At 40.3% G+C, this 26325-nt stretch overlaps 1 protein-coding gene across 1 annotated transcript; it reads left to right on the top strand.

Moving 5' to 3' along the window:
- The first annotated feature begins 16282 nt into the window (after nucleotides 1–16282).
- On the top strand, nucleotides 16283–22492 carry LOC100350649 (C-type lectin domain family 4 member E). The gene is made up of 6 exons (XM_002712850.6): nucleotides 16283–16703; nucleotides 18039–18131; nucleotides 18756–18845; nucleotides 20138–20289; nucleotides 20932–21047; nucleotides 21886–22492. Exons 1-6 carry the CDS (start codon nucleotides 16667–16669, stop codon nucleotides 22052–22054), a joined length of 657 nt encoding a protein of 218 aa, XP_002712896.3. The 5' UTR covers nucleotides 16283–16666; the 3' UTR covers nucleotides 22055–22492.
- Nucleotides 22493–26325: the final 3833 nt, after the last annotated feature.

The following is a 26325-nucleotide window of genomic DNA, read 5'->3' as shown; positions in this document are numbered from 1 at the left end:
CTGGGACATGATCATCTTTCCTTTTCTTTTTCTTTTTTTTTTTTTTTTTTTGACAGGCAGAGTGGACAGTGAGAGAGAGAGAGACAGAGAGAAATGTCTTCCTTTGCCATTGGTTCTCCCTCCAATGGCCACCGCGGCCTGTGCGCTGCGGCCAATGCACCGCACTGATCCAAAGCCAGAAGCCAGGTGCTTCCTCCTGGTCTCCCATGTGGGTGCAGGGCCCAAGCACTTGGGCCATCCTCCACTGCATTCCCGGGCCACAGCAGAGAGCTGGCCTGCAAGAGGGGCAACTGGGACAGAATCCAGCGCCCCGATCGGGACTAGAACCCGGGGTGCCAGCGCCTCAGGCGGAGGATTAGCCTATTGCGGCGCCAGCCATCTTTCCTTTTCTTTTACACGTCCCTGATTTCCCTGGGAATGAGCTGCCTATAGGAAACATCCATTGCAGACTCCTCCAGGAACTCCGCCCTTATGTGAGTTGTTGGGGTCTTCTAGATTCTGAACGGGGTCATCTGACAAACCCCAACAGAGGAATGTCAGCGCAGTAGCAATGTCACATATAGGGTGAGGCAACCTAGAGCCACAAGAGGGCACCAATATTCCAAGTATTTTACAAGAAAATTTTACCCTGTCTGCTATTTATCCTCTTCCCATCATGTCAATTTTGTTCAATTATGTAGCATCCATGGTTCTAAAGACATTGCTTGGATATAGAGATACTTTCAAAAATATGTATTAACTTAGTGAATAATTCATTGTGCAGTGTTGAAAATACTAAACCAAAGTTAAAAAATTACTTTGACCTGTGAAATTTAGATTTCCTAGTTCTTGTTCCCTTAAGCAGATAAGAAATGTAGCACAAAACAACAGAGAAAGGGAAGGTACAACAATCTCACACTTAAGCTTGGTGACCTTGTAAGAAAGGAGACCTCTAATACAGGTACCACAACCCTGTCATATTTGATTTCCTTGGTCTAATCCCACAGATTCCTGTCCAAAAACCCACAATGAAGTTCACCTCTCATATAACCAAGAAAAAATAGACAGTGGCGATAGTATCTTATAAGGGTATCCTAGCATATTCAATGATGAAACCTGGATTTCATAGCTATTTAATAAGTAGTAGATGGGGAGGGGACCCAATTCATAGCCAGGGAGATAAATTTTCTAAACTTTGCCATACCACATATTGTAGGGACTCATAAAATAATTCTTAGTGTGAAACCACAGCTATTGAGAATAGAAGTAGTGTGTCTGCCTCCAGGAGAGTTGCCAGATTTGAGGGGGGGAAACAAACCCTGGCACTCAATTCAACTTGAATATCCACTGTTCATCTGAAATTCAAATTTAACTGAATATCCTTATTCTGTCTGATAACCTGCCGATCATCTGCCCATCATATCAGCTTTTAAGAATTAGAGTCAGAAATTTAAAAGTGAATGAAACAGAAGCCACATCATGCCTGCCATTAGTTAGCAACTTGGGGTAGAAGAACAGAACACCAGGGCACTCGAATCTCAAATTAAAATAAATCATCAGTACCTATTTAACAGTGAGCACCCAAACAAGGTGAAGTTCTCAGAAAATAGAATTGATAAATTCAGTTAAAATAGTTACCTTCGTAGTTTTCCCAAGAAATGCTCACCATCACAACAGTAAAATGTCTATAATTTATGCATGTATTCAAAATTTCAGCATTTAGTAAAAAATAATTGTTAAGTAAAGCAAAGTGAAAAATGTGAGGAGACAGCAATGAAAAACTGGACATTGTCCTCCACTTGTAAACTACACATTTCCAAATGGAAAATAATTTTTACAAAATTGTAAATTTACAAACAATACCTACAAATCAAATAATGACAACTATGCTAATTGTTGCACAAAAATACAAAGAGTATGTTCTAAGAACATGCTATTACGTGCTTTCTCTTATTTATGGAAGTTAATGCATATGAAGTATAAAATTGTGTGGATGCCATATTATTCAGTAGGCAACTACAAATATGGCTTCCCTGAATTACACTATATACATGACAGTATACCATTCTCTCCCCACTTTATGATCAATATCACAAATCCCACATTTTGTGATATTAGTGTGCTGATTTTCAAGAAAAAAATAGAATATAAGTATATGAAAAATATATGTGTGTGAATATGACGAAATGTTAAAAATTATTAAATCTTAAAAAAGAACATGCCAATCTCCATAAATATGTATAATTATTAGAAATATCAGTTAAGAATGTTTTCAAAGAACATGCCAATCTATTTGAAGGCTGTTAAACTCATGTAACAGATGAAATGGAGGTAGTTAAGGGCCGGCGCCACGGCTCAACAGGCTAATCCTCCACCTAGCGGCGCCGGCACACCGGGTTCTAGTCCCGGTCGGGGTGCCGGATTCTGTCCCGGTTGCCCCTCTTCCAGGCCAGCTCTCTGCTGTGGCCAGGGAGTGCAGTGGAGGATGGCCCAAGTGCTTGGGCCCTGCACCCCATGGGAGACCAGGAGAAGCACCTGGCTCCTGGCTTCGGATCAGCGCAGCGCGAGGGCCGCGGCGGCCATTGGAGGGTGAACCAACGGCAAAAGGAAGACCTTTCTCTCTGTCTCTCTCTCTCTCACTGTCCACTCTGCCTGTCAAAAAAAAAAAAAAAAGAAATGGAGGTAGTTAAGTAAAAAGAAAACTAAAAAATAAATAAATAAAATTCCACCATGCTATAGGAACTCCAAAAAATAAAATTAAAGAAACGCCCTGAGCATTAGGGAGTAACCTCAAACTAATGCAAAACTTAGTTGAGAAATTGGCTTTTAAGTAATTGCATATGTAGCCAGCTCATCCAAGATCAAGTAAGTTTTTAAAAATGTTGGCAAAGTATCTCCCTTCTCTTAACACTCTTCCTTGTACATGAGGGATGAGTTCCCAACAGCAAAATGGACAACTCCAATCCTTATAAGAGTTACAGTTTTTGTTTCATTCAGATGTTGACCTGTGATAAATTCAGGCAAAGTAATTATCTGGAAATATAGGCATGAAGTCTTAGTCTCTTCTGCTCAAATTGGAGGAATCATCTACAGAGAAAGCAGGAAGGTATTGTAGAAACAAAAACATATTTTTAAAAAATTATTATGGTATACAACTAATAAAAGCTATTATTTGAAAAGTTCTTGGAACTAATAAAATAAAACTTTATAGAAAAATAGAAATGTAGGTTCTCACAAATATATGAGAACGGTCTTCATATCAGTAAAGAGGGCAATGTAGGTTACTATAGCAACAAAATAAAAATTCTCTTGTAAGACCTGAAATATTTCAAACCAACAATAACTTCCATGGCTAATGAAGATACATAGACCTATTGCCTGCCTCAAAACAAATTTTAAGAAAACATTAAGGGGCAAGTGCCTGCAATGCAGTATCCCACTGGGCCCTGGTTCATGTCCCATTGCTCCACTTCGATCCAGCTCCCCACCAATGGCCTAGGAAAAGCAATGAAAGATAGCCCAAGTGCTTGGACCCCTACAACCTATGTGGGAGACCTGAAAGAAGCTTCTGGCTCCTGGCTTTGGCCGGGCCAGTCCCAGCCCCAGCCACTGCAGCCATTTGGGGAGTGAACCAGCGGATGAGAGATCTAGCACTCTCTCTCTCTCTTTCTCTCCCTCTTTCTCTCTCTAACTCTGCCTTTCAAATAAATAAATAAACCTTTCTTTTAAAAAAAGGAAAGCATTAAAAACAAATGTAAATATTCATGCTATTATGTATGATTCAGCTATTGCACTGCTAATTACACATCCGAAGGAAATGAAATCAACAAATGAAAGATATCCCTCCACCCCCATCTTCTTTTCAGCATTATTACAATAGTCAAGACACAGCATCAACCACGGTATCAACTGAAGAATGGATAAAGAAAACGTGGAGCCTATACACAATGGAATATCACTCAGCAATAAAAAAAGAGTGAAGTCCTGTCAGTTGTGACCACATGGATGGAATAAGTGAAATAAGCCAGGCACATAAAGACAAACACCACGTGTGCTGGATTGTATGTGGAAGCTATAAAAGTTGGTTTCATAGAAGCAGGTAACAGTGGTCACCAGTTGTTAGGAAAGGAAGAGGGCTGGGAGACTGGGTAATGAATATCAAAACACTGTTACATAAGAGGAATGAGTTCCAACACTCTAAAGACTACAGTTCACCATAATCTGTTATACATTTTAGAAAGAGTTAGAAGGGAAGTGATCAAAGGTTCCTAACACAAAGAAATGATAAATGTTAAAGAGATGAAGTTGTTCATTACCCTGATTTGATCTTTCTACATACATTTTTTAATTCTACACAAATATATTGAATTATCACATTGTGCCTCATAAATATGAACACATATTTTTATGTTATATATTATATGTGATATACATTTTTAAATATTCATAAAATCGGTGATAGCCTCAATGGCCTCTCATTAAAGTATCACTCTGCATGTTCTGAATACAGTGTGTCTTGAGAAACTGCTATATTATGTGGATTTTAGCTCATTTTATTCTCTCATTCATTAAATGACAAAAGGAAATGTCATTTTACACATGTATAATAATTTCTACAAAATTTTGTTTTCTCCTAAGATAAACTTAATATATATAATATACAAAATAGAACTACTATTATTAAAATAGACATAATCTGTGGCCAATGCTGTGGTGCAGTGGGTTAAACTGCTGCCTGCAATGCCAGCATCCCATATGAGCACCAGTTCAAGTCCCAGTTGCACCACTTCAAATCAAGCTCCCCGCTGATGTGCCTGGGAAAGCAGCAGAAGACAGCCCAACTGTGTGGGCCCCTGCACCCATGTGGGAGACCCGGAGGAAGCTTCTGGCTGCTGGCTTCGGCCTGGCCCTGCTCTGGCCATTGCAGTCATTTGGAAAGTGAACCAGAGGGTGGAAAATCTCTGTCTCTCCCTCTATTTCTCTGAGATTCTGACTTTCAAATAAATAAATATAGGTTTAAAAATAGATTTAATATTACCATTAGTGTAGAGCTAAATAATAGTTGGAAATTATATCTGACAAAAAACAAGTGTATTTACCGAGGATTGAAACTCTGCTCACCCCTGAAGAGTTAATTTCTTGACATTGTTAAAATATTGTATGATTTCCCAAGATTTATAACTCACTTTTTACTCTCAGTCTGGTCACTCTCAAATCATATAGAGAATCTTTTCCTTTTCTTTCCTATTCATCCTCCAGGGAAACAGAACCAGTCAGATCCAGATAGACAGACGATAGACAAATAGAGAGAGACGGTAGACAGAGTAGCAAAAGAAATTTATTCGCATGATTAAAGAGGCTGAGCAGCGCCATAATCCGCCATCTGCAAGCTGGTGTCCGGGAAAGCCAGCGGCCTGCTTCAGTGGAGTCTGAAAGCCTGAGATGCAGAGGAGCTCATCGTGTGTGTCCCACAGGAGGGCAGATGACAGCTGGCCCCAGCTCAAGCAGGCAGGCAGGGAAGGACTGAACTCTGCCTTCTTCCACCCGGCCCGTGATGGATGGGATGAAACCCACTCATATTGCGGAGGTCAGTCCCTCTACAGAATCCACTGTATTCACGTGCTAACATCCTGCCAAAGCACCCTGCAGACACATCCCAAAATAATGTTGACCAGCTATCTGGCACCCCGTGACTCAGTCATATCAACCACAATAATATCTGTCATGCTTTGTTCTCACTCATATTTATGTAATACTGCCATTTAGATTTTCCACGTCGCTGGCTGGTGTCTCGTAGCCTTGTACCCCTAGTATCAATTTTGAGTGACATTTTCCAAAATTTAGTTCTGATTACATAATTCTTTTGTTTTAAACCCTTGAGTTGTACTTGAATTTCACTCTGATAAAAAGCCAGTGTTTGCAACGGCCTCAATAAGCCACAAGATCGGGGCCAGTGTTGTGGTTGGTGTGCCAGGTAAAGCCGCTGTCTGCAGTGCCGGCATCCTACACGCGCTCTGATTCCTGTCCTGGCTGCTCTGCTTCTGATCCAGCTCCCTGACAAGTGCCTGGGAAAAGCAGCGGAAGAAGGCCCAAGTGCTTGGGTCCCTGTTAGCCACAAGGGAGACCTGAAAGAAGCTCCTGGCTCCTGGCTTTAGCCTGGCTCAGACGCACTGTTGCAGTCATTTGGGGTGTGAACCAGGGGGTGGAAGATCTCTCTCTCTTTCTCTCTCTCTCTCTCTTCTCTTTGTGTGACTCTGACTTTCAAATAAATAAATAAATCTTAAAAAATAAAAAGATTCATTGTCTCTGCTCCTCCCCCTCCTCATCCTTCAATCTTTGAGATTATTCACAACCTTCTTGCTCGTCTTCTGCCCCTCTCTTTTTAAGTTATTTTAATTGAATGTATTTATGGGATACGGTGTGACAATTCAACACATATATTCACTATGTGAAGCTTAAATAATGTTGGTTTGCATTTCCAATTCCTTGAACTTTAAAAAAAATTGGTTAATGGCCAGCGCCGCAGCTCAATAGGGTAATCCTCCGCCTGCGGCACCGGCACACCGGGTTCTAGTCCTGGTCGGGGCGCCAGATTCTGTCCCGGTTGCCCCTCTTCCAGTCCAGCTCTCTGCTATGGCCAGGGAGTGCAGTGGAGGATGGCCCAAGTCCTTGGGCCCTGTACCCACATGGGAGACCAGGAGAGGCACCTGGCTCCTGGCTTCGGATCAGCGCGTGTGCGCCGGCCGCAGCAGACATTTGGGGGTGAACCAACGGAAAAAAAGCAAGACCTTTCTCTCTGTCTCTCTCTCTCACTGTCCACTCTGCCTGTCAAAAAAAAAAAAAAGGTTAATACTTAAAGTTGCACATTTTTATGGGGTATGCTCTGACAGTTCAATAAATGTTTACAAAGTGTACTGATCAAATCAGGGTGATGTTTCTCCTTGTCATCACTGTATTATTGGATGCTTTGAGCTCCTCTCTTCTGTTTGCTCAGAACACACATGACAGGTTGTTGTGGACAACAGCTACCCCACTGTGCACTGCTTACTCTTGTTTGCAGTTACTTGTTAGTTCTTCCACCCATTACGTTGTCCTCAGTATGTTAATACAGCTAAGCTTCTAAATGACTCTTTCCCAACTATTTCAAAATTCATTGATAATTTTTCCCAAATAAGTAATAAAATTAGAGATTGACATAAAACCACAATATTTGGATTCCATCATCCCATATGTGTTAGCTGTCATCCTTCCATAAGGAAGAGCATCCTTGAATTCTCCCTTCTATTTTATTTATGTATTTATATTTGAAAGGGTAGAGAGATAAAGACAGTGAGGGAACAGGGGAGGAGAGACAGAGATCTTCCATTTGTTTATTCAATCCTCAAATGCCTGCAACAGCCAGACTCCATTTCCCAGAGTTTCTTCATTAAGTCAGACACTGCTTTCAGAAATGACTGGTCCATACGTTACTGGGTGTTCTTGTTAGGAAAGGATATTGAATTATACCAGTGGCTTCAAATGCTGAAGGCATTTGTAAAGATCATCACTAATTTTTTCTTCCAAGTTAAAACATAGAATAGTGTTTAACAGACATTGAAGATAGAATAATTGTATCTATTAAATATGCCAAAGGAGAAGAGATAGAAACTAAGGAAGATAAAATATTTGAAATGATATCAGAGAACTTCTAAAATAGTAAAAATTAATTTACATATTTTGGAAGGCCAGAAAGTTCTGAATAGGATAGAAAGAAAATGACATTTAATATCATTGTGAAACTTTGAAGAGAAGGAGAAATAAAATGGCAATTTCATTACTACTCATGTAATTTGAAGTTAAAGATGAAATACCATTTCATAATCTCAAAGTGACAGAATTAAGTCTGACAATGACTAAGTGTTGGTAAAAATGTTAAGCAACGGAAAATGTATACACACAAGTGTTGAAATTTTCCAAATAGAATTTGGAAAACATTTCATTTTTTTGACAGAGGAATAGCCAGTGATGCTGAAAATGTCTAGAAATTCCACTTTGAAGCAATTTATTTACATACACACCAGGAAATTTATACAAGAATAGGAGAAATAACATTGTCAGAAATAGGGTGAAAATGGAAATAGCACAAAAATTCTTTGAGAGGAAATTCATCAATTGCTTATAATTTCTTTTTTAAAAGTTATATTAATTTATTTGAAAGGCATAGAGAGAAAAAGAGAGAGAGAGAAAGAGAGTGCTTGTCTCCTGTTTCATTTCCCAAATGCCTTCAATTGGCCAAGGCCACCAAGCCAGGAACCAGGAACTCCATCCAGGTCCCCGACATGGGTGACAGGAACCCAAAGACTCGAGTCAACATTTGCTGCCTCCCAGGGTTGGAAACAGAGGCAGAAATGGAGGCAAGACTCCATCCCAGGAACTCTGATATGGGATGTGGGCATTCCAGACAAGAGCTTGACAAGCTGTTCCACTACACTTACTCCAAAATATCCTTCAGAGTAAGATACAATATGCAACAGTGAAAATAAAAAAGAAATGTAGGTATATTACATACAACTACATGTGTGAATCCTTAAAACAGGCTTAAGAAATAAAGCAAATCACAAAAGAACGCACACAGTATATCCACATAATATTGAAGAACACATAAAAATCGACATTATTTAGGGTCGGAAAACTATTTTGTAAGGAAATTATTAACATAAAGTTTAGGTTGTATTTTTCCTCAAGAGAGTTGCAGGGGGCATAACATTCTTGGCAAAGAGAATACAGGGCCCTTCAAACACACTGGTAATCACACAAGGGTGTTTATATAGTGAAAATTCTTAAGCTACATAGACATTATTTAAACTTTTTTATAACATGTAATAAAATAATAAAAAAGATTCACTCTAGAAAATACAGACTTACATTGGCACACCTATGCTGATCTTTCAGTTTTTATTTATTTTTATTTGCTTGAAAGACAGAGTGGGGGCTGACACTGTGGCATAGTGGGCTAAGCATCTTCTGCCGCACCCATATCCCATATAGGCACCAGTTCATATCCCAGCTGCTCCTCTTCCAATCCAGCTCTCTACTATGGCCCGGGAAAGCAGTAGAAGATGGCACAAGTCCTTGGACCCCCCCAACTATGTGAGAGACCTGGAAGAAGCTCCTGGCTCTTGGCTTTAGATCGGCCCAGCTCTGGCCACTGCAGCCATTTAGGGAGTGAACCAGCAAAGGAAGATTCTCTCTGTCTCTCTCTCTCTCTGTCTCTACCTTTCTCTGTAATTCTGTCTTTCAAATAAATAAAATCAATCAATAAAAATATTTGTATCTACAAATCACATTAAATCTCTTAAAAAATAAAAATTAAAAAATAAAAACAAAGAGTGAAGGAAAATGAGACAGAGAGAAACAAAGATCTTCCATCCTCTGTTTCACTCCCCCAAATGCCCACAACAACCAGGATTGGGCCAGACCAAAGCCAAGACCCAGAACTCCATCAAGTCTCCTTTTGAAAGTTATTGTAAAGGAATTTCTCCCCTGTTCTCCATCCATTCTGTTGTGTTCACAGAATCTATTGCTGGTGACTGTGTCACTCCATCTAATAGTTTTACAAATAAAAGGAATTATTTTCTCAAATATCAAGGAAATTATTTTGTAAATGTTTACTTATTTATTTTAAACTACTTGAAAGGGTGAGTGAGACAGGGGGAGAGAGGGAGAGAGGGAGGAGAGAGAGAGAGAGAATGAATGCTCCCATCAACTAGTTTACTCTCCAAATGCCTACAACTGCCAGGGCTGGGCCAGGCTGAAGCCAGAAGGCAGAAGTCCATCCTTGTCTCCATGTGGTTGGGAGAGGGGCAAGTAATTGAGCCATCCTGTGCTGCCTCCTGGATGAATTAGCATGGAACTGGACATTAGGAGTAGAGCAATCGGGAGTTGAATTAACATTCTAGTATAAGATACAGGCATCCCAAGCAACAACTTAACCCACTGCGCCACAATGCACACCCCCAAAGAACATTATTGGATGCAGTGCTGTTGATAATAAAGCAAGTATTCTGTTTAATTCTCCCTGATTTCTTTCTCTCAACTGGCTCAGACCCAATGAAATTCACTAGTATTCTCAAATCTCACTACCCCTTGTAGTAGACATGGAGATATGCCACCCAGATACTGCTTCAAAATACCCTTGGTGCTGATGTTGTGGCCTAGCGAGTAAAGCCACCGCTTTTAACACCAGCATCCCACATAGGCATTGGTTTGAGTCCACTGACTATACAGCACCATGCTAATAGGCCTGGGCAAGAAATGAAAGATGGCCAAAGTACTTGGACCCATTTACCTACTAGGGAGACCGGACAAAGTTTCTGGCTCCTGGCTTCATTCTGGTCCAGTCCTGGCTATTGAAGCCATCTGGGAAGTGAACTAATGGATAGAAGATCACTCTCTCTGTGTGTCTCTCCCTCTCTGTTTTAACTCTGCCTTTCAAATAAATAAAACAAGTCTTCAAAAATTAAAAAAAAAAAAACACTTGTCGGAATTTGTGGACTCAAGAGGCTTCCATAGCCTTGGCAGCTCATGACAAGAGCCTCGGATGATCATTGACGTCATAAATAAGAGTGTCAATTGTCAAATCAACAACAGGAGTCACTGTGCACTTGCTCCCCATGTAGGACCTCCATCCTTAATGTGTTGTACTATGAGAATTAACAGGAAAACTAGTCTTCAAACAGTACTTTATACTTTGTATGTCTTTGTATGTATACTTTGTATGTCTGTGTGGATGCAAACTGTTGAAATCTTTACTTAGTATAGAGTTGATCTTCTGTATATAAAGATAATTAAAAATGAATCTTAATGAAGAATAGGATGGGAGAGGGAGTAGGAGTGGGTCAGGAATAGGGGTGGGAGGGCGGGTGTGGGGGGAAGAACAGCTATAATCCAAAAGTTGTACTTATGAAATTCATATTTATTAAATAAAAGCTTTCTATAAAAAACAAATACAGTTAAATCAATAAAGGCATAAAAGCAAAAAAGAAAGAAAGAAAGAAAGCTGTATTTGGAATTAAAGCCAGTTGCCTTGGTAACAAAGATAACAGCTAAAGACTTGGCTACAGACCTGGAAACAGCCCCATGCCACTGTGGACTTGACACTCATCCACAAGCTTGCCACAACTGTCACCTATCTGAAGATTTAGCAAGAAACACACCTGCCCCATACCCTGCCCTTGTAACAGGCTGAAAAATACATTACAGATCAAGAACCTCATTACAGTTGTGGAACTAGATCCATCTCCCCTTGCACATAATCTTGGAGGTATTCTATCTGTTTTTGGTTAAATTCCATTTTGCCTACCCACAGAGCCATCCATGCAAATACACTGACACAGCTGCAGCCTTGCCCAGTGATGGACCTGGCATCCCTGCCTGAAGATGTCAACAGCAGGCTCACCAGGAGACACTACCAGCCTGTCCACCTATGGACTTTGCAGGCCAGCCATCCTAGCCACCTCTGAACACACTGGCTATGGGAAGTCTTTACAAGCTAACTCCAAAGTGCAAAAACTGGAAAAGGTGGCTGCTCCTTAAAATGCACATACACCAATACAAGGCTACTAGATTTATAAATAATCACGTTAACATGACATTACCAAATAAATTAATAAAGTACAATTAACTATCCCAAAATAATTGGAGATGCACAAACTTCTTAGCAAAATAACCACCTGAAAGAAGCTAGGTGAGCTACAAGAAAACAGACAACAAAAATCTGGAAAACTATGCATGAACAAAATTAGAAGCTCAGCAAAAACATAGAAATCATAAAAGAACCATACAGAAATCCTAGAAATGAAGAATACAATGACTGAAGTGAAAATTTCAGTAAAGCCTCAACTACAAACTTGCTCAAGCTGAAACAATATGAATTAACCACAAAGCAAATAATTTTGAATTAATTATCCAGTCAGAATAGCAAAGAGAAAAAAGAACAAAAATTAATGAAGAAATCTGATGGGACTTCATAGCGAATAACATCAAGTGAAACAATGTATACATATTGAATCCTAGAAGGAAGAAGTACATAAAATGTATTTTTAAAAAGGCATAAATATACAATGGCTGAAAATCCCAAACCCAGAGAGGAAAATTAATCTGCAGATTCATGAAACACAAAAGTATCTGAATTGGTTGAACCCAGGGAATTCTACACTAAGAAATATTACAATTAAACTGTCAAAAGTCAAAGACAAATAATTTTGGAAATAGCAATGTAAGTGGTCTCTACAAAGAAGCTTTCCTAATACTCTCAGTGGATTTCTCAGCAAAAAATTTTTCAGGATAGTAGAGGGTGAGACACTGTAGTCAAGGTAGTGAGAAGAAAATAGCTGTCAACCAAGAATACTTTACCCAGTAAGACTTCCTTTAAAGAGTAAGAGGAGATACAAACTTTCTCAGGCAAACAAAAACTAAGATAGCCTACCTTCACTATACTGGTTTCACAAGAAGAGCTAAAAAGAGTTCTTCACATTTAAATGAAAACATCCTAAACAACATTAAAACATTTGAAAATATAAAATCTCACTCATAAAGACAACTATAAAGACAAATATAGAATATTGTAAAACCATATGGTGGGTGCACAAATCATGTTTAACACTAGTATATAAATAAACAGACAAAAGTAGCAGGAATAACTGTAACCAAAGAAACTTGTTAATAGAAATACAATAATAAAAAAGTAATATCTAATATTAATTACTTAAAGTGAAGGGTAAGAGAAGAAAAGTATAGAGTTTCTGTATATGATTAAAATTACGTTGCTTTCAGCTTGGAGCAGACTGGAATTGCTATAAAATATTTTATGTAAGTCACAGAATAACTACACATACATACAAAAAATAGCAGATACACAAAAGAGAAAGAAAAAGGAATCAAAACCTCTTCAAATACAGACAATCCATGAATAAGAGAGGAACACAGGAACTATAAAACATCCAGGAAACAATAAAATAGCAATGAAATTCTTAGTTGTTGGTGATTACTTTAAATGTTTTTGGACTAAAATGCTCAACCAAAAGGCACAGAGTGACTGAATGGCTAAAAAAGAATTTAACTGCATGCTATCTACAAAATAGTCACTTCAGATTTAAATACATGCTAAAGAAGAAGTGTTGTTGAAAGATATTCTGTATAAATGGTAATATCCCACTCCATCTAATAGATCATCCAGACACAAAATCAATAGGGGAGCAACATAATTGAACAACTCTATACAGCAGTTGGGACTAAAAGGTATATAGAGAACAATTTGCCCTACAGCAGCTGAATATTCGTTCCATCCAATACATACAGAAAATTTCCTAGGAACAGTCACATGAGTAGGCTACTAAGAGAATCTTAACAATTTGAAGAAGATTAAAATCATTCAAAATATCTTTTCTATTCCTACAGGAATGAATTAGATATCATTATAAAAAAGGAAAATTCACAAATGCATGGAAATGAAACAAACCATTCTTTTTAAAAATGTTTATTTATTTATTTGAGAGGCAGAATTACAGACAGAGAGAAAGGAGAGACCGAGACGGAGGTCTTCCATCTGCTGGTTCACTCCCCAATGGCTGCAATGACCAGGGAGAGGCCAATCAGAAGCCAGGAGTACCTTCCAGATTTCCCACACAGGTGCAGGGGCCCAAACACTTGGGCCATCTTCTACTGCTTTCCCAGGCCATAGCAGAGAGCTGGATAGGAAGTGGAGCAGCCAGGATCGAACAGGCACTGCAGGCAGTGGCTTTACCCACTACACCACAGAGCTGGCCACCCCCTCCTTTTTTTTTCTTAATTTAGCTAATGGTTTATTGCTTTTTTTCAATCTTTTCAAAACAACTGCTAATTTTGCTGAATTTTAATTTTTTTGTCTTTAGTTCATTTAATTTTCTCTAACCTTTAATTTTTTCCTACTAATATGGGCTTCTTTTGTTCTTTATTTTTCTGGTTTCTTGACGTCAAAATTTAGATATAAAATTGAAATCTTTCTTTTTTGTTAATACAGCAATTTATTATTATAAACTTCCCTATATCTATTGATATCTCTTCTCATCCAGCTCTCTGCTATGGCCTTGGAAAGCAGTGAAAGATGGCCCAAGTCCTTGGACCCCTGCACTCACGTGGGAGACCTAGAAGAAGCTCCTGGCTCCTGGCTTCGGATCGGCTCAGCTCTAGCCATTGTGGCCAATTGGGGAGTGACCCAGTGGATGGAAGACCTCTCTCTCTCTCTCTCTCTATCTATCTATCTCTACCTCTCTGCCTTTGCCTTTCTGTAATTCTGCCTTTCAAATAAATAAATCAATCTTTAAAAAATGTATAACTATGAGTCATCATTTGATAATTCATATTACTGACTCTTTAGGTAATTTCTCTCCTTATATTGGTCAAAAGTCATTTGCTAATAAAAATATTAAATATGTTAATATTCTATAAAATATATGTCATTTACAATTTTTTGAATATATAGTATTATACAATGAAGAATGTAGAGGAAATTAACCAAGCCATTGAAATAACAAAAAGTCCCTTTGAGACCAAAAGTACTTTCCAACACGTGGGAAGTCTGAGTCATGGAGCGGGGATTACAAGGCAGCACCATCATTCTCAGGCCTCCTGACACTTGTGACCTTGCATCAGCAGAAACCCGTGTGATCTACTTCTCAAGTGGTGTTAAGGAAGGTGCTAGCATAGTTCTAACTTTCCGGAGAAGCTCTGCACTCTATATCTAACTGACATTGCTGCTTCTTCTGACACTCAGACCCACTTCTCCTGATTGTACTACAATATAGAATAAAATCACCCAGTAATTCTGTGCAGTAGAATGAAGCCACCTGTGGAGCCCCTAAAGCTTCAGAAACTTGTGCTGTTGTGAGGCACTGAGCTGAGGTTTTTGTTTTTCGAGCTGAGTTTCCAAGTAGTCACATCACATGAAGCTGTCCAGTTGAGGAGGACCTCTGAAATGACCCAGTGGCCAGCTGTTCGAGAGCAGGGATATAAGTCCACAAAACTAAAATGCTCAAGAGCTCCAAATGAAAAGGGAGGAAATAGTGAAAAAAAAAAGTGAAAAGGAGGGATGAGTAGCAGTTAAGTGACAGTTTGAGTTGCCCACATCCTCCACATATCTGAGGGCCTGGGTTCAAGTCCTTGCTTCTCTGCTTCCAATCCAGCTTCCTGCCTGTGCGCACCCTGTACTTGGGTCTCTTCACCCATGCAGGAGACCCGGATTGAATTCTGGGTGTCTGGCTTCAATTTGGCCCAGCCTTGGCCCAGCCCCTGCTATTGCAAGCACTTGGCATTTAAAGAGTGAACCAACATATGGGAGCACTCCCTCTCTCATCAAAATAAATAAATAAATAAATAAATATTTTCTGAAACATCCATGGTTTAAAGAGAGAGAGAGAGAGAGAGAGAGAGAGAGAGAGGTATATGGAAGAAAAAAACTAAAAAGAAGTCGTTGGATCCTAGATAGATTTTATTTTTTTAAAGATTTATTTATCTATTTGAAAGGCAGAGTTATTACAGAAAAGTCTTCCATCTGTTGGTTTACTCCCCAGATGGCTGCAACGGCCAGAGCTGCGCGGATCCGAAGCCAAGAGCCAGGTGCTTCTTCCTGGTCTCCCAAGCAGGTGCAGGGGCCCACATTTGGGTCATCTTCTACTGCTTTCCCAGGCCATAGCAGAAAGCTGGATTGGAAATGGGATGCCAGCACTGCAGATGGCAGCCTTACCTGCTAGCCACGGCGCTGGCTCCCCTAGATATAAAGACATAGTTAGCCAAGATGGTTTTAAGATTTTGCCTTAGGGGCGGACATTTGGTGCAGTGATTGACAGTGCTTTGGATATCTGCACTCCATACCAGAAACCGTGAGTTTCGTGTCCTGACTCTATTTTTGATTCAACTGCCTGCTAATACATCCCTGGGAAGCAACAGGTGATGGCTCATGTACTCGGGTCCCTGCTACCCATGAGGGAGACCTAGGCTTAGTTCAGCTTGGCCCAGCCTTGATTGTTGAGGCATTTGGGGAGTGAACCAGTGGATGGAAGGCCCCTCTCTCTCTCTCTCTCTCTCTAACTTTCTCTCTCTCTCTCTCTTCCTTTTAAATAAAATGAAAGTAAATTAGTAAAAACATTTTAAAATTTTGCATTGCTAAATCATAAACATATACACTATTTGCTCAGCTATGTGCTGAGGGTTGTTTGCTTTCTGCTAATGAATGTGGATTGTACACGTCACAGTGATGTAGGGAGAGCAGGGTGGGCCCCACAGTCAAGGGCAAATGCAGGATGTTAGGTCTTGAAAAAAACAGAGATGTTTTATCCACCAAAACAAATCAGTGTTTTTAAAACCTCTCATGTTTTCCCGTGGTCTGCCTATTTGTATTGTACTTGCAGTTTCATCATTTCCTCAATTTTTTTTTGTTGTTTTCTGTAGAGAAAAGAACTGAAATGTTGCTCAGTATACTCCCTTGTCTTCCTTGTGCAAGAAAGGAAATCCTGACTTGAAGGCACAGCCACGGGACAAGTTAATATTCTTATGTCTCTTGGACTTGGACCTAAAAACAGATTAATTGTTCACCTTTCCAGATTCATTTTTTCTGAATCTTACCAACACAACACTCCTGGACTCAGGAACTGGAAATAGAGGGAGAGAAATAATGGACTCATCCAAATCATCTGTACTGAAGTGCGCAGGTATAATTTGCAGCTCTCTTTTTTCTTCTCTGTATCCTTTTGGTGCCAGCTATAAATATAGGGAGGGTTGGACAATAGAAAAGAATTCAGGGAGGTGGGAGGGGGAGGAAGAAGGGGAAGAGAGAGAGAGAGAGAGAGACAGAGACAGAGAGAGACAGAGAGATCAGAAGACTTTTTTTACTCAAACTGCAATGAATTTTAATAAATATATTTTCCACAGATTTATCATCTTAAAACTTTCCTTTTCCAATACAATTTCATAAGCATTAGAAGGATTTCTTCAGATTTACAAGACTGGTTTTTAATAGAAGTTGGTTGATTGCACCTGCAAGTAAACCAAACAGATATTTGATTTGCATATACGAAGTTGGATACAGATCTTTGAATTTTTGTCCTTTTTTATTTTTTTAATGTAAAATGAAGAAAGTTCATGCATTCCGTAGGTACAGTACCAAGAAGACAGCCACACCTCCCTCCCTCCTATCCTTCCCCCAAACTCCCTCCCTCTCCTCTCTTCCTTGCATCAGTTTTTGCAGACACAATTTTGTATTTACAGGCTTAACTCACCACTAATCACAATATTCAACAAGTGAAAAGAGAATATTCTATGTTAAACTGGAAGCTTGCTACACTTGACTTCAGATGAGCTACCAAACTGCTATTTCTACCCTTTCTGCATTGAGTGGTGTTCCTTTGGGCACGACAGTTAACTTCTCTGGGACTTATTTTTTCCATAAAATATGTATTGGAAAGAGGAAAGAAATGACTATATTACTGCTGATGTTTTATCTGACTAATTTGTATTTGCAAAGAACTTGAAAAATAGGACACTAAGAAGAAAGACAAAAAGAGAGAGAGAGAGAAAGGGAAGAAAGAAATGAAAATGACAGTGAAAGAAGGAGAGAAGCCTTAAAAATGAAAGTATTTTTTTAACTGGGAGACTTAGCAAAAATTCTTTAACGGAGTTGATGAGTCAGAGTCTTAAAATTAACAAGGGGTACCGGTGGTTCTTGGAGCACAGTCCTCAGACCAGCAGCATCGGTGGCCCCCTGAAACCTGTTGTTCCATATCAACTCGATCGAATTGTTAGCTCTGGAGGTGAGGCTCAGCAACCTGTGGTTCCTCAAGCCTCCCAGTGATTCTGATGCACGCTGAAATTTGGGAACTACTCAATACAGTAATTGTATTACTCAATACAGTAAGTGTATTACTCAGTACAATGACTCAGTGCAAGTAGAAGGAAATAAGTGCCTGAGTAAAAATCTTGTATCTCCTTTGCAAGTTGCGTAGGGAAGACTGACCGTGTTTGTTGTCTTTTTTTTTTTTTTTCTACAGAGAGGGGATGCTTCTCTTCTCAAGCGTTCTTTCGGACTGTTGCTGCCATCTCCATTCTCCTTCTAAGTGGCTGTTTTATCATCAGATGTGTGGGTAGGTTCTAAAGATCAAATCAACGTGGTTCTCCCTAGTGAATATTTGTAGTAAACTTTTCTTTGCTTCCTATAGGTTCTCTACTCCTATAGAGTCTTCCAGTTTCACTGTTTCTATCTAGGCTATCCCTCAAGCCAGACACCACAACTAATGCAGAAGGATCAGTAAATTTCAGTGGCTTTTGACACATTTTTCATGATAGACATTTTTCGTCTCCTCTGTGGTTTTAAGACCTCCCCTTTGGACCCCTATCACTAGGAGATACTAGCTTGAAGCTTGCACTCACTGGTTAGGATCAGAGATACAGCTCGTTACATTCTAGAAAGAAGAATTAAGAGGGCTAGAGGTGGCATAGTGAGCACAAATGTATTCATTCTCTCTGAGCCTTTAGATATGAAATAAATTATATTCTTCTTTATAAATCAGGAAAACCATGAAATTTGAATTTGTTCTTCTTTCTTTGAGTAATTGAGTCCCAGTGCCTGTGCGTGTGTAAGGAAAGGTGGACAGTAAGAGGATATCGTGAGAGCTATTGATACTTCCTTTATGAATACAAAAGGGAGCAAGCTCATTGTTTTAATTAGAAATGAATCATAAACGTGCCCTGTGCCCCTTTCCTTACAGTGACTTACCATGTTTTCCTCACCTGTGACACGAGAAGGATCCAGCCACATGAAAACATCACACAGCTGTCCTGCTACAGTGATGGATTAGGTATGACAGCACTCAGAGTTGAACATTAGCACTTATACATCAACCTTTTTAGGCCTCTACGTTGACTTTTGGACAAGGGAAATATAGTGGTGCCGTATCTTACTTTTCAAAAACAAAATGTAAAATCCTCCTGTGCTGCAAGAGAATGTGAGAAGTCGGTAAAAGTTCAGGAATAAAACTGTGGAGATGAAGTTAAAATTGAGGCATGAAATGTTGAGGACATTACAATAAACTTTCAGAATAAATCTGAGATATGTGCCTTCACATCAAGCCTAAAAACAGAAGTTATTATTTCCAGGAGTACACTTTAAAAAACAAACAAACAAACAAACCCGCCTACTTCCAAAATGAGATGAAGGAAGAAAAAAACATATAGAGTAAGGAATTTGGAAAGAACTCAAGAAATATACTCCCAATGTCCTTACATGTTGTCCTGTTCCGTGTCAGCAAAATGCTGCGTGGCGCTGGGAAAGTGGCTTTGTTCTCTGAGATATCATATCCCCACCACTGAATTGAGAGAGATTTGACTATATTTAAAAAGCTTAAGCCGGCGCTGCGGCTCACTAGGCTAGTCCTCCGCCTTGCGGCGCCGGCACACCGGGTTCTAGTCCCAGTCGGGGTGCCGGATTCTGTCCTGGTTGCCCCTCTTCCAAGCCAGCTCTCTGCTGTGGCCCGGGAGTGCAGTGGAGGATGGCCCAAGTGCTTGGGCCCTGCACCCCATGGGAGACCAGGAGAAGCACCTGGCTCCTGCCTTCGGATAGGTGTGGTGCACCAGCCGCAGCGCACCAGTCGCGGCAGCCATTGGAGGGTGAACCAACGGCAAAAAGGAAGACCTTTCTCTCTGTCTCTCTCTCTCACTATCCACTCTGCCTGTCAAAAAAAAAAGAAAGAAAGAAAGAAAGAAAGAAAGAAAGAAAGAAAGAAAGAAAGAAAGAAAGAAAGAAAGAAAGAAAGAAAGAAGCTTAAAAGGCTGAAATTCTTCACTCTGTGAAATTAGTAACAAGATTACGTAGCAGTAGTATGACCAAGGCAGATTGCATATATGGTTGTATTTACTGATATTGACATCTAGAAAATTGGGATTATGTTGAAAAGTCAAGAAAATTGCTATTTAAGTTTATTGCTATTGGATTCATCTACCATCTTAGATAGTAAGATATGGGATATGAACAAGGGCTTCTAAGATAGGAATCTTAGAATCTGGGGATAATGAACTGCATGGGGCCAGATGGAGCTTTCTCTTTTCTTACTCAGTTTACCTGGGACACTCACTGAAACTTCTTTCCTCCTAGGTTCAGTCAAGAATTGCTGTCCATTGAACTGGAAATATTTTCAGTCCAGCTGCTACTTCTTTTCTACTGACACCATGTCCTGGATATCAAGCTCAAAAAGCTGCTCAAATGTGGGCGCCCATCTGGTGGTCATCAACACACAGGAGGAGCAGGTAGTTGGAGTGCACACCCCTCCAGTGTTAGCACAACAGTCTCTGTGGGCTCCACCCCTTTTCCCACACATATAAAAAGATTTGCCTCTCAATGATTACTTGTAAAATGAATGTAGAGAGGGCATGCTGTTCCTACTGCTTCTGTAAGTCGTTACCTACTCTAGCTTTGTTTTCATTACTAGGAGAAGCTAAGAAAAAAAGTAACTTCCATGTGGGGCCCCTGCATTAACTGATGAAGTTAGCTGAGGAAGAAACAGAAGGTTGAACGTTCATTTTAGAGAGGCTGCTGTGTTTATGAAAATATATGAAACACAGCAAGCACAAAGTGTGCATTATCTCTAAGCTGTAATTAGTAATATTTTGTGCTAGATATGTACAGTAGATTTGGCCTCCTCTAACTTTAGATAAACTTTTAATCAAGAATCCCCTTCTCTGGTAAAGGTTAATTTTTGTGTTAATCTAATTCTATGTTCAGTATATTTTACCAGAATAAGAAAAAGTAGGATATGATCCTCAATGACTTCACCATTTCAGGTGTACCTATTTATTGTCTCTAGTCTCGATCCTACCTTACCCCTTTTAATAACCATTACTTTTTACCTTTGTCCAGAATTGAGCTACTTGGCCTCTTATTTTTTATAGGAATTCCTTGCCCATGCAAAACCTAGAAAGAAAGAGTTTTTCATTGGGCTGACGGACCAGGTGATCGAGGGTCAGTGGAAATGGGTAGACGGCACACCTTTTATGGAATCGCTGAGGTAACTTCCTTCCTCAAGGGGAATTTCCATGCCATCCCAAGTCCTAAAGGTGGACCCCGGTCGAGGGGAGTTCTCAAAACTTCCTTCTGCTATGTGGGATGCGCTCAGGCGCGTCCTTGGTGACATCAGGTGCAGGAAGGGGAACAGCTGTTACAGAAGAGACAAGAGGAACACAACTACACCCTCCTCCAATCTCCCGGGGCTGTGGCAAGAGCAAAGAAAAATAACAGATGGAAAGGAGAAGGGGGTTAGAATTCAGGAATCATCCATTGAAAATGCAGAGGCAGCGAGAAGTGAAATCTAGAGCCCCATGCCTCCAAATTGTAGTAAATGTGTGAAAATGGTGATTTGAGAAAAACATCAGATTATTAGGGAATGAAAGTGGGAACCCTACAGTAATATCTCTTTTCTCCTCAATGGTGGCTTCCCACCCTTAGAACACAGAATTTGGGGGTGTTCAAATATTTTGCATGCATTGTTTCACCTCACATAAATTACCCCTCTCAAAGATACATCAATATTATTTGTGCTCATCTGATATTTGAGGAAACCAAAGGTCAAGAGATGACTTACACAGCTAATCATCAGTAGTTGTAGGAGTACAACCGCTGGGCTGCACTTCACTACAGCCCTGTGACACACTTGAAGAGTGCCCCTCGATTAATACAATGAACATGGAGAACCACACATGATACGAGACTTGTGTACAAAGGAGACAACTCCATCAGGAGATCAGTTATTCCCACCACTGAGCACTCTGGGTCCATCTATGACTTGGTGATTATATTGGGTTATTTACCTCCTCTCACCAGGATTTAAAATCTCTTCTCTTTCTCAGCTTCTGGGATGAAGGGGAACCCAACAACATAGTCACCCTGGAGGATTGTGCCACCATAAGGGATTCTGCAAATCCAAAGAAAAACTGGAATGATGTACCATGTTTCTTCAATATGCTTCGTATTTGTGAAATGCCACAAATAAATAATTTGAACAAAGGAAATCTCTAAGAACAGGAGGCACATCTTAAATGTGGAGCAGTAAGAACATGACTGCATCCACGACCCCAAAACTTGGAAATACGCAGTGCACTTGATAAGGACTTCATAATTATTTGTTACTCTGGGGGTCTTTATTGTAGAGTAGCTGGTAAAGCCACCTCTTGTGACATTGGCGCCATATGCATAATAGTTCATGTCCCAGCTGCTCCACTTCCAGTCCAGCTCTCTGCTAATGACCTGGGAAAAACAACGGAAGATGATTCAAATGCTTGGGCTCCTTGCCCCAAGGTGGGAGACCAGGAAGAAACTCCTGGATCCTGGCTTCAGTCTGACCCAGATCTGTCCATTGCCACTATCTGGGGAAGAAACCAGCTGATGGAGGATCTCTCCCCCCGCCCATAACTCTAACTTTCAAATAAATAAATAAGTACATCTTTTAAAAATAAATTATTTGTTACTCTGATATTCATAAAAGTAAACTGTCTTCAATGCTGGAATTCATGATACTGACTGAAGTAAATTTTCTCCACATTAGTCTCAGGTTCTTTTCTCAGAATTTACAAAGTAATTCACTCCCTCAAGAATTATCATGGGGCAGGTGTCCTGCTCTATACCTGGGAGAGGAACACATAGGAAGATGAAGAAGAATCTGAACAAATCCTGGTAAACTCTCCCAAGTTTCTCCCCATTAGATCATATCTTTTGCCCAATCATGTTTTCCATAAATGTCAGGTTTAACTTAAAATATAGATAGATTTCCCTGTTTCTTTGAGTCTTTATTTATTTATTTATTTTAAATTTATTTGAAAAACAGAGACAGGGAGACAGAAATAGCTGGAGAGAGATTTTCTATCCACTGATTCATTCCCCAAATGCCCACAACAGCCAGGGTAAGGCCAGGCCAAAGCCAGGGCCCAGAACTTAATCTGGGTTTCCTTGTCAGGGACCCAGTACTTGCACCATCAACTTCTACCTCCCAGGGTGTGAATTAGCAGGGAACTGGAATTGGGAGCTGAACCAGGATTTGAGTCAGGCACTATGATAAGGAACGTGGGTATCCCAATTGTTGACTTAACCATTGTGCCACGTGCTTGGCCTGAGGTCTTCATTCCTAAAGGCTTTGGTGTTAAATAAAACTTTGTATTAAATAAGCCTGTATGCCTTTATCTTACTAATCTGTCTTTGGTTAGATGGGTATCAGCTACGTACCTTGAAACTGATAAGAAAATATATTGGGGCTGGCACTGTGGTATAGCAGGTAAAGCTGCCGCCTGCAACACCAGCATCCCTTGTGGGTGCCAGTTCAAGTCCTGGCTGCTCCACTTCCGATCCAGTTCTCTGTCATGGCCTGGGAAAGCAGTAGAAGATGGCCCAAGTCCTTGGGTCCCTGCACCCATGTGGGAGACCCAAAGGTAGCTCATGGCTCCTGGCTTCAGATGGGCTCAGCTCTGGCCATTGTGGCCACTTGAGGAGTGAACCACTGGATAGAAGACCTCTCTCTCTCTCTGCCTCTCCTCTCTGTGTAACTCTGACTTTCAAATAAATAAATAAATCTTTAAATACATATATATTATTTTTTTCTCCCTCAAAACTTCCTGAGTAAGATGGAAGGATGGCCTCAGCTGAGTGAGACCTCATAACGGTGAGGGAGAATAAGGGTGGCCGAACCTTTTTTCTATACTAGAGAACTTCAAAAAGTTCATGAGAAGTGATCATTGTCTTTTTATTCTATTTTCCATGAATTAAAAAATATGTATTTTACTATTTGAAAGGCAGAGAGAGAGAAAAAGACACAAACATACAGAGATGTTCCATCTCCTGGATCACTCTCCAAATGACGGCAACAGTCAAGACTGGACAAGGCCAAAGCCATATGCCAGAAACTCAGTTAGGGTCTCCCATGGCAGGGGCACAACTACGTGAACCATCACCTGCTGCCTCACAGCACCTGCAGTAGCAAATAGCTAGAATCAAAAGCGAAGCCATGGTTTTAACCCAGGGACTTGGATTTGGGTTGCAGGTGTCCCAAGTTGTATCTTAACCACTGCACCAAACACCCATCCTTCTGTGAATTTTGTAGCTTCCTTACGTAACTGAACTTCCTTACATAACTGAGTACAGTAGTGACTAGCCACAGGTGGTTATTTAACATGATCTTAATTGAGTTATGCTGTAAATGTAAAATATGTCACAGATTTTTGATAATTTAATTTGAAAAAGAATGTAAAATATACAACAAATAATTCTATATTATTTATATGATAAAATGATAATAGTTTGGATGTATTGATTTAAATAAAATAAGTCAGTGGGTTAATGCCCTGACCTGCAGTGCTGGCATCCCATAAGGGTGCCAGTTCTAGTCCTGGCTGCTCCTCTTCCGATCCAGGTCTCTGCTATGGCCTGGGATAGCAATGGAAGATGGCCCAGATCCTTAGGCCCCTGCGCCCACATGGGAAACCTGGAGAAGGCTCCTGGCTCCTGACTTTGGCTCAGTGCAGCTCCGGTTGTTGCCAGCCATCTGGGGAGTGAACCAGTGGATGGAAGACCTCTCTCTCTCTTCTCTGCCTCTGCCTCTCTATTACTCTGACTTTCAAATAGATAAATAAATCTAAAAAAAAGAAATAATGATAGCTTTGTTCTACTCATTTCTTATCCTTTATTCATACTGAACTAACTAAGACCACCAACACATTGCTGCTTAAACACTGTTGTGTATGGGTGCTGGTTCCTGTCCCAGCTGCTCCTCTTCCAATCCAGGTATTTTCTTAAGGCCTGGGAAAGTAGTTGAAGATGGCCCACTTGCTTGGGCCCCTGCATCTATGTGGGAAACCCAGAAGAAGCTCCTGACTTCAGATAGGCCCAGTTCCAGCCACTGTAGCCATTTGCTGAGTGAACCAGCAAATGGAAAACCTCTCTCTCTCAAATAAATAAATAAATCTTTCAAGTAAATAAAAAATAGCTGTTATAGTGAGCACTTTGTTTTGTTCTTGACTTGAAAGAAAATACTTCTAATGATTCATCATTCAGTGTAATAGTTGCTATGGGTTTAGGGTAGATACCTTGTAGAAAATTCCTTTCTTGCTTATTTGTAAAGTGTTTTACATTAGGAGGTTTATTAATTTTAAAAAAGAATTACTATGATTTGAATGTGGTTTAAATGTGTGCCTGAAATGTCACATGCTGGAAGCTTGATCTCCAGTGTGGGATGTTGCTGGGTAGGGAGGCCTTTGGTGTGGGTCCTAATGGAAGCTAACTAGGTCGCTGGGGCTCTGTCCTTGGGAGATCACTATAGTTTTCATGGGACTGCAGTTGGTACACACACACACACACACACACACACACACCACACACAGAGCTGTGAGCCTGGCCTGTGGCTCCTCTTGCTTCTTAGCTCATCATATGATTGCTCGCTCCCTCTTACTCACACTCCTGCCAGGATGCCAGAAGACATCCACAGGCAAACAGATGGGATTGTCTGATCTTGGACTCCCAATTCCAAAACTAAAATTAAGCCTCTTTTTTTTGTATATTAACTAGCCTCATTTTTATGAAACTACTATCAACTGTGAAGGAGAGTTGCCGTAGAGTTGGCAACAGACTAAAAGGGTCTTGGGGTGGCAACAGGGAGAACAAAAACCACTGCAATAATCCAGAGGAGAGAGATGGTAGATTGTTACGTGGTGGTGGCCATGGAGGCAGAGAAAGAGGATCAGCAGTTGGAGACAAAATCTACAGATACAAATGTAGCCATAAACACATAAATTCACAAAAAGCTCACATTTTATTAACAACCGAATCTCTAGTTATATAAAATTTTATACAAATTAAAAATGAATAGTAGTAATTATACAAAACTCATTAGCATCCACATATGGTTACTGCAAGAGATTTTTTTCTCTCTCTCTTTTTACATATTTTACTTATTTGAGAGGCAGAGCCACAGAGAGAGAGGGCAAGACAGAGAGAAAGGTCTTCCATCTGCTGGCTCACCTCCCAGTTGGCAGCAGCAGCCAGAGCTGGGACGATCTGAAGCCAGGACCCAGAAACTTCTTCTGGTCTCTGACGTGGGTGTAGGGGCCCAAGCACCTGGGCCATCCTCCACTGCCCTCCAAAGCCACTATCAGGTAGCTGGATCGGAAGAGGAGCAGCTGGCACACAAGCCGCAGCCAATATTAGATGCCAGTGCCACAGGCAGAGGCTTAGCCTACTAAGCCACAGCACCGGCCCCAACATATTTTATATTATATAATTTAGTGAAGATGTCAAATACAATTAAA

This window comes from Oryctolagus cuniculus, chromosome 9, assembly GCF_051225735.1.
Source record: "Oryctolagus cuniculus isolate XC-2025 breed Fujian yellow rabbit chromosome 9, ASM5122573v1, whole genome shotgun sequence".
Classification (NCBI taxonomy): Eukaryota; Metazoa; Chordata; class Mammalia; order Lagomorpha; family Leporidae; genus Oryctolagus; species Oryctolagus cuniculus.
The sequence above is the reverse complement of the archived record's forward strand: the minus strand, read 5'-3'. Positions and strand labels throughout refer to the sequence as shown.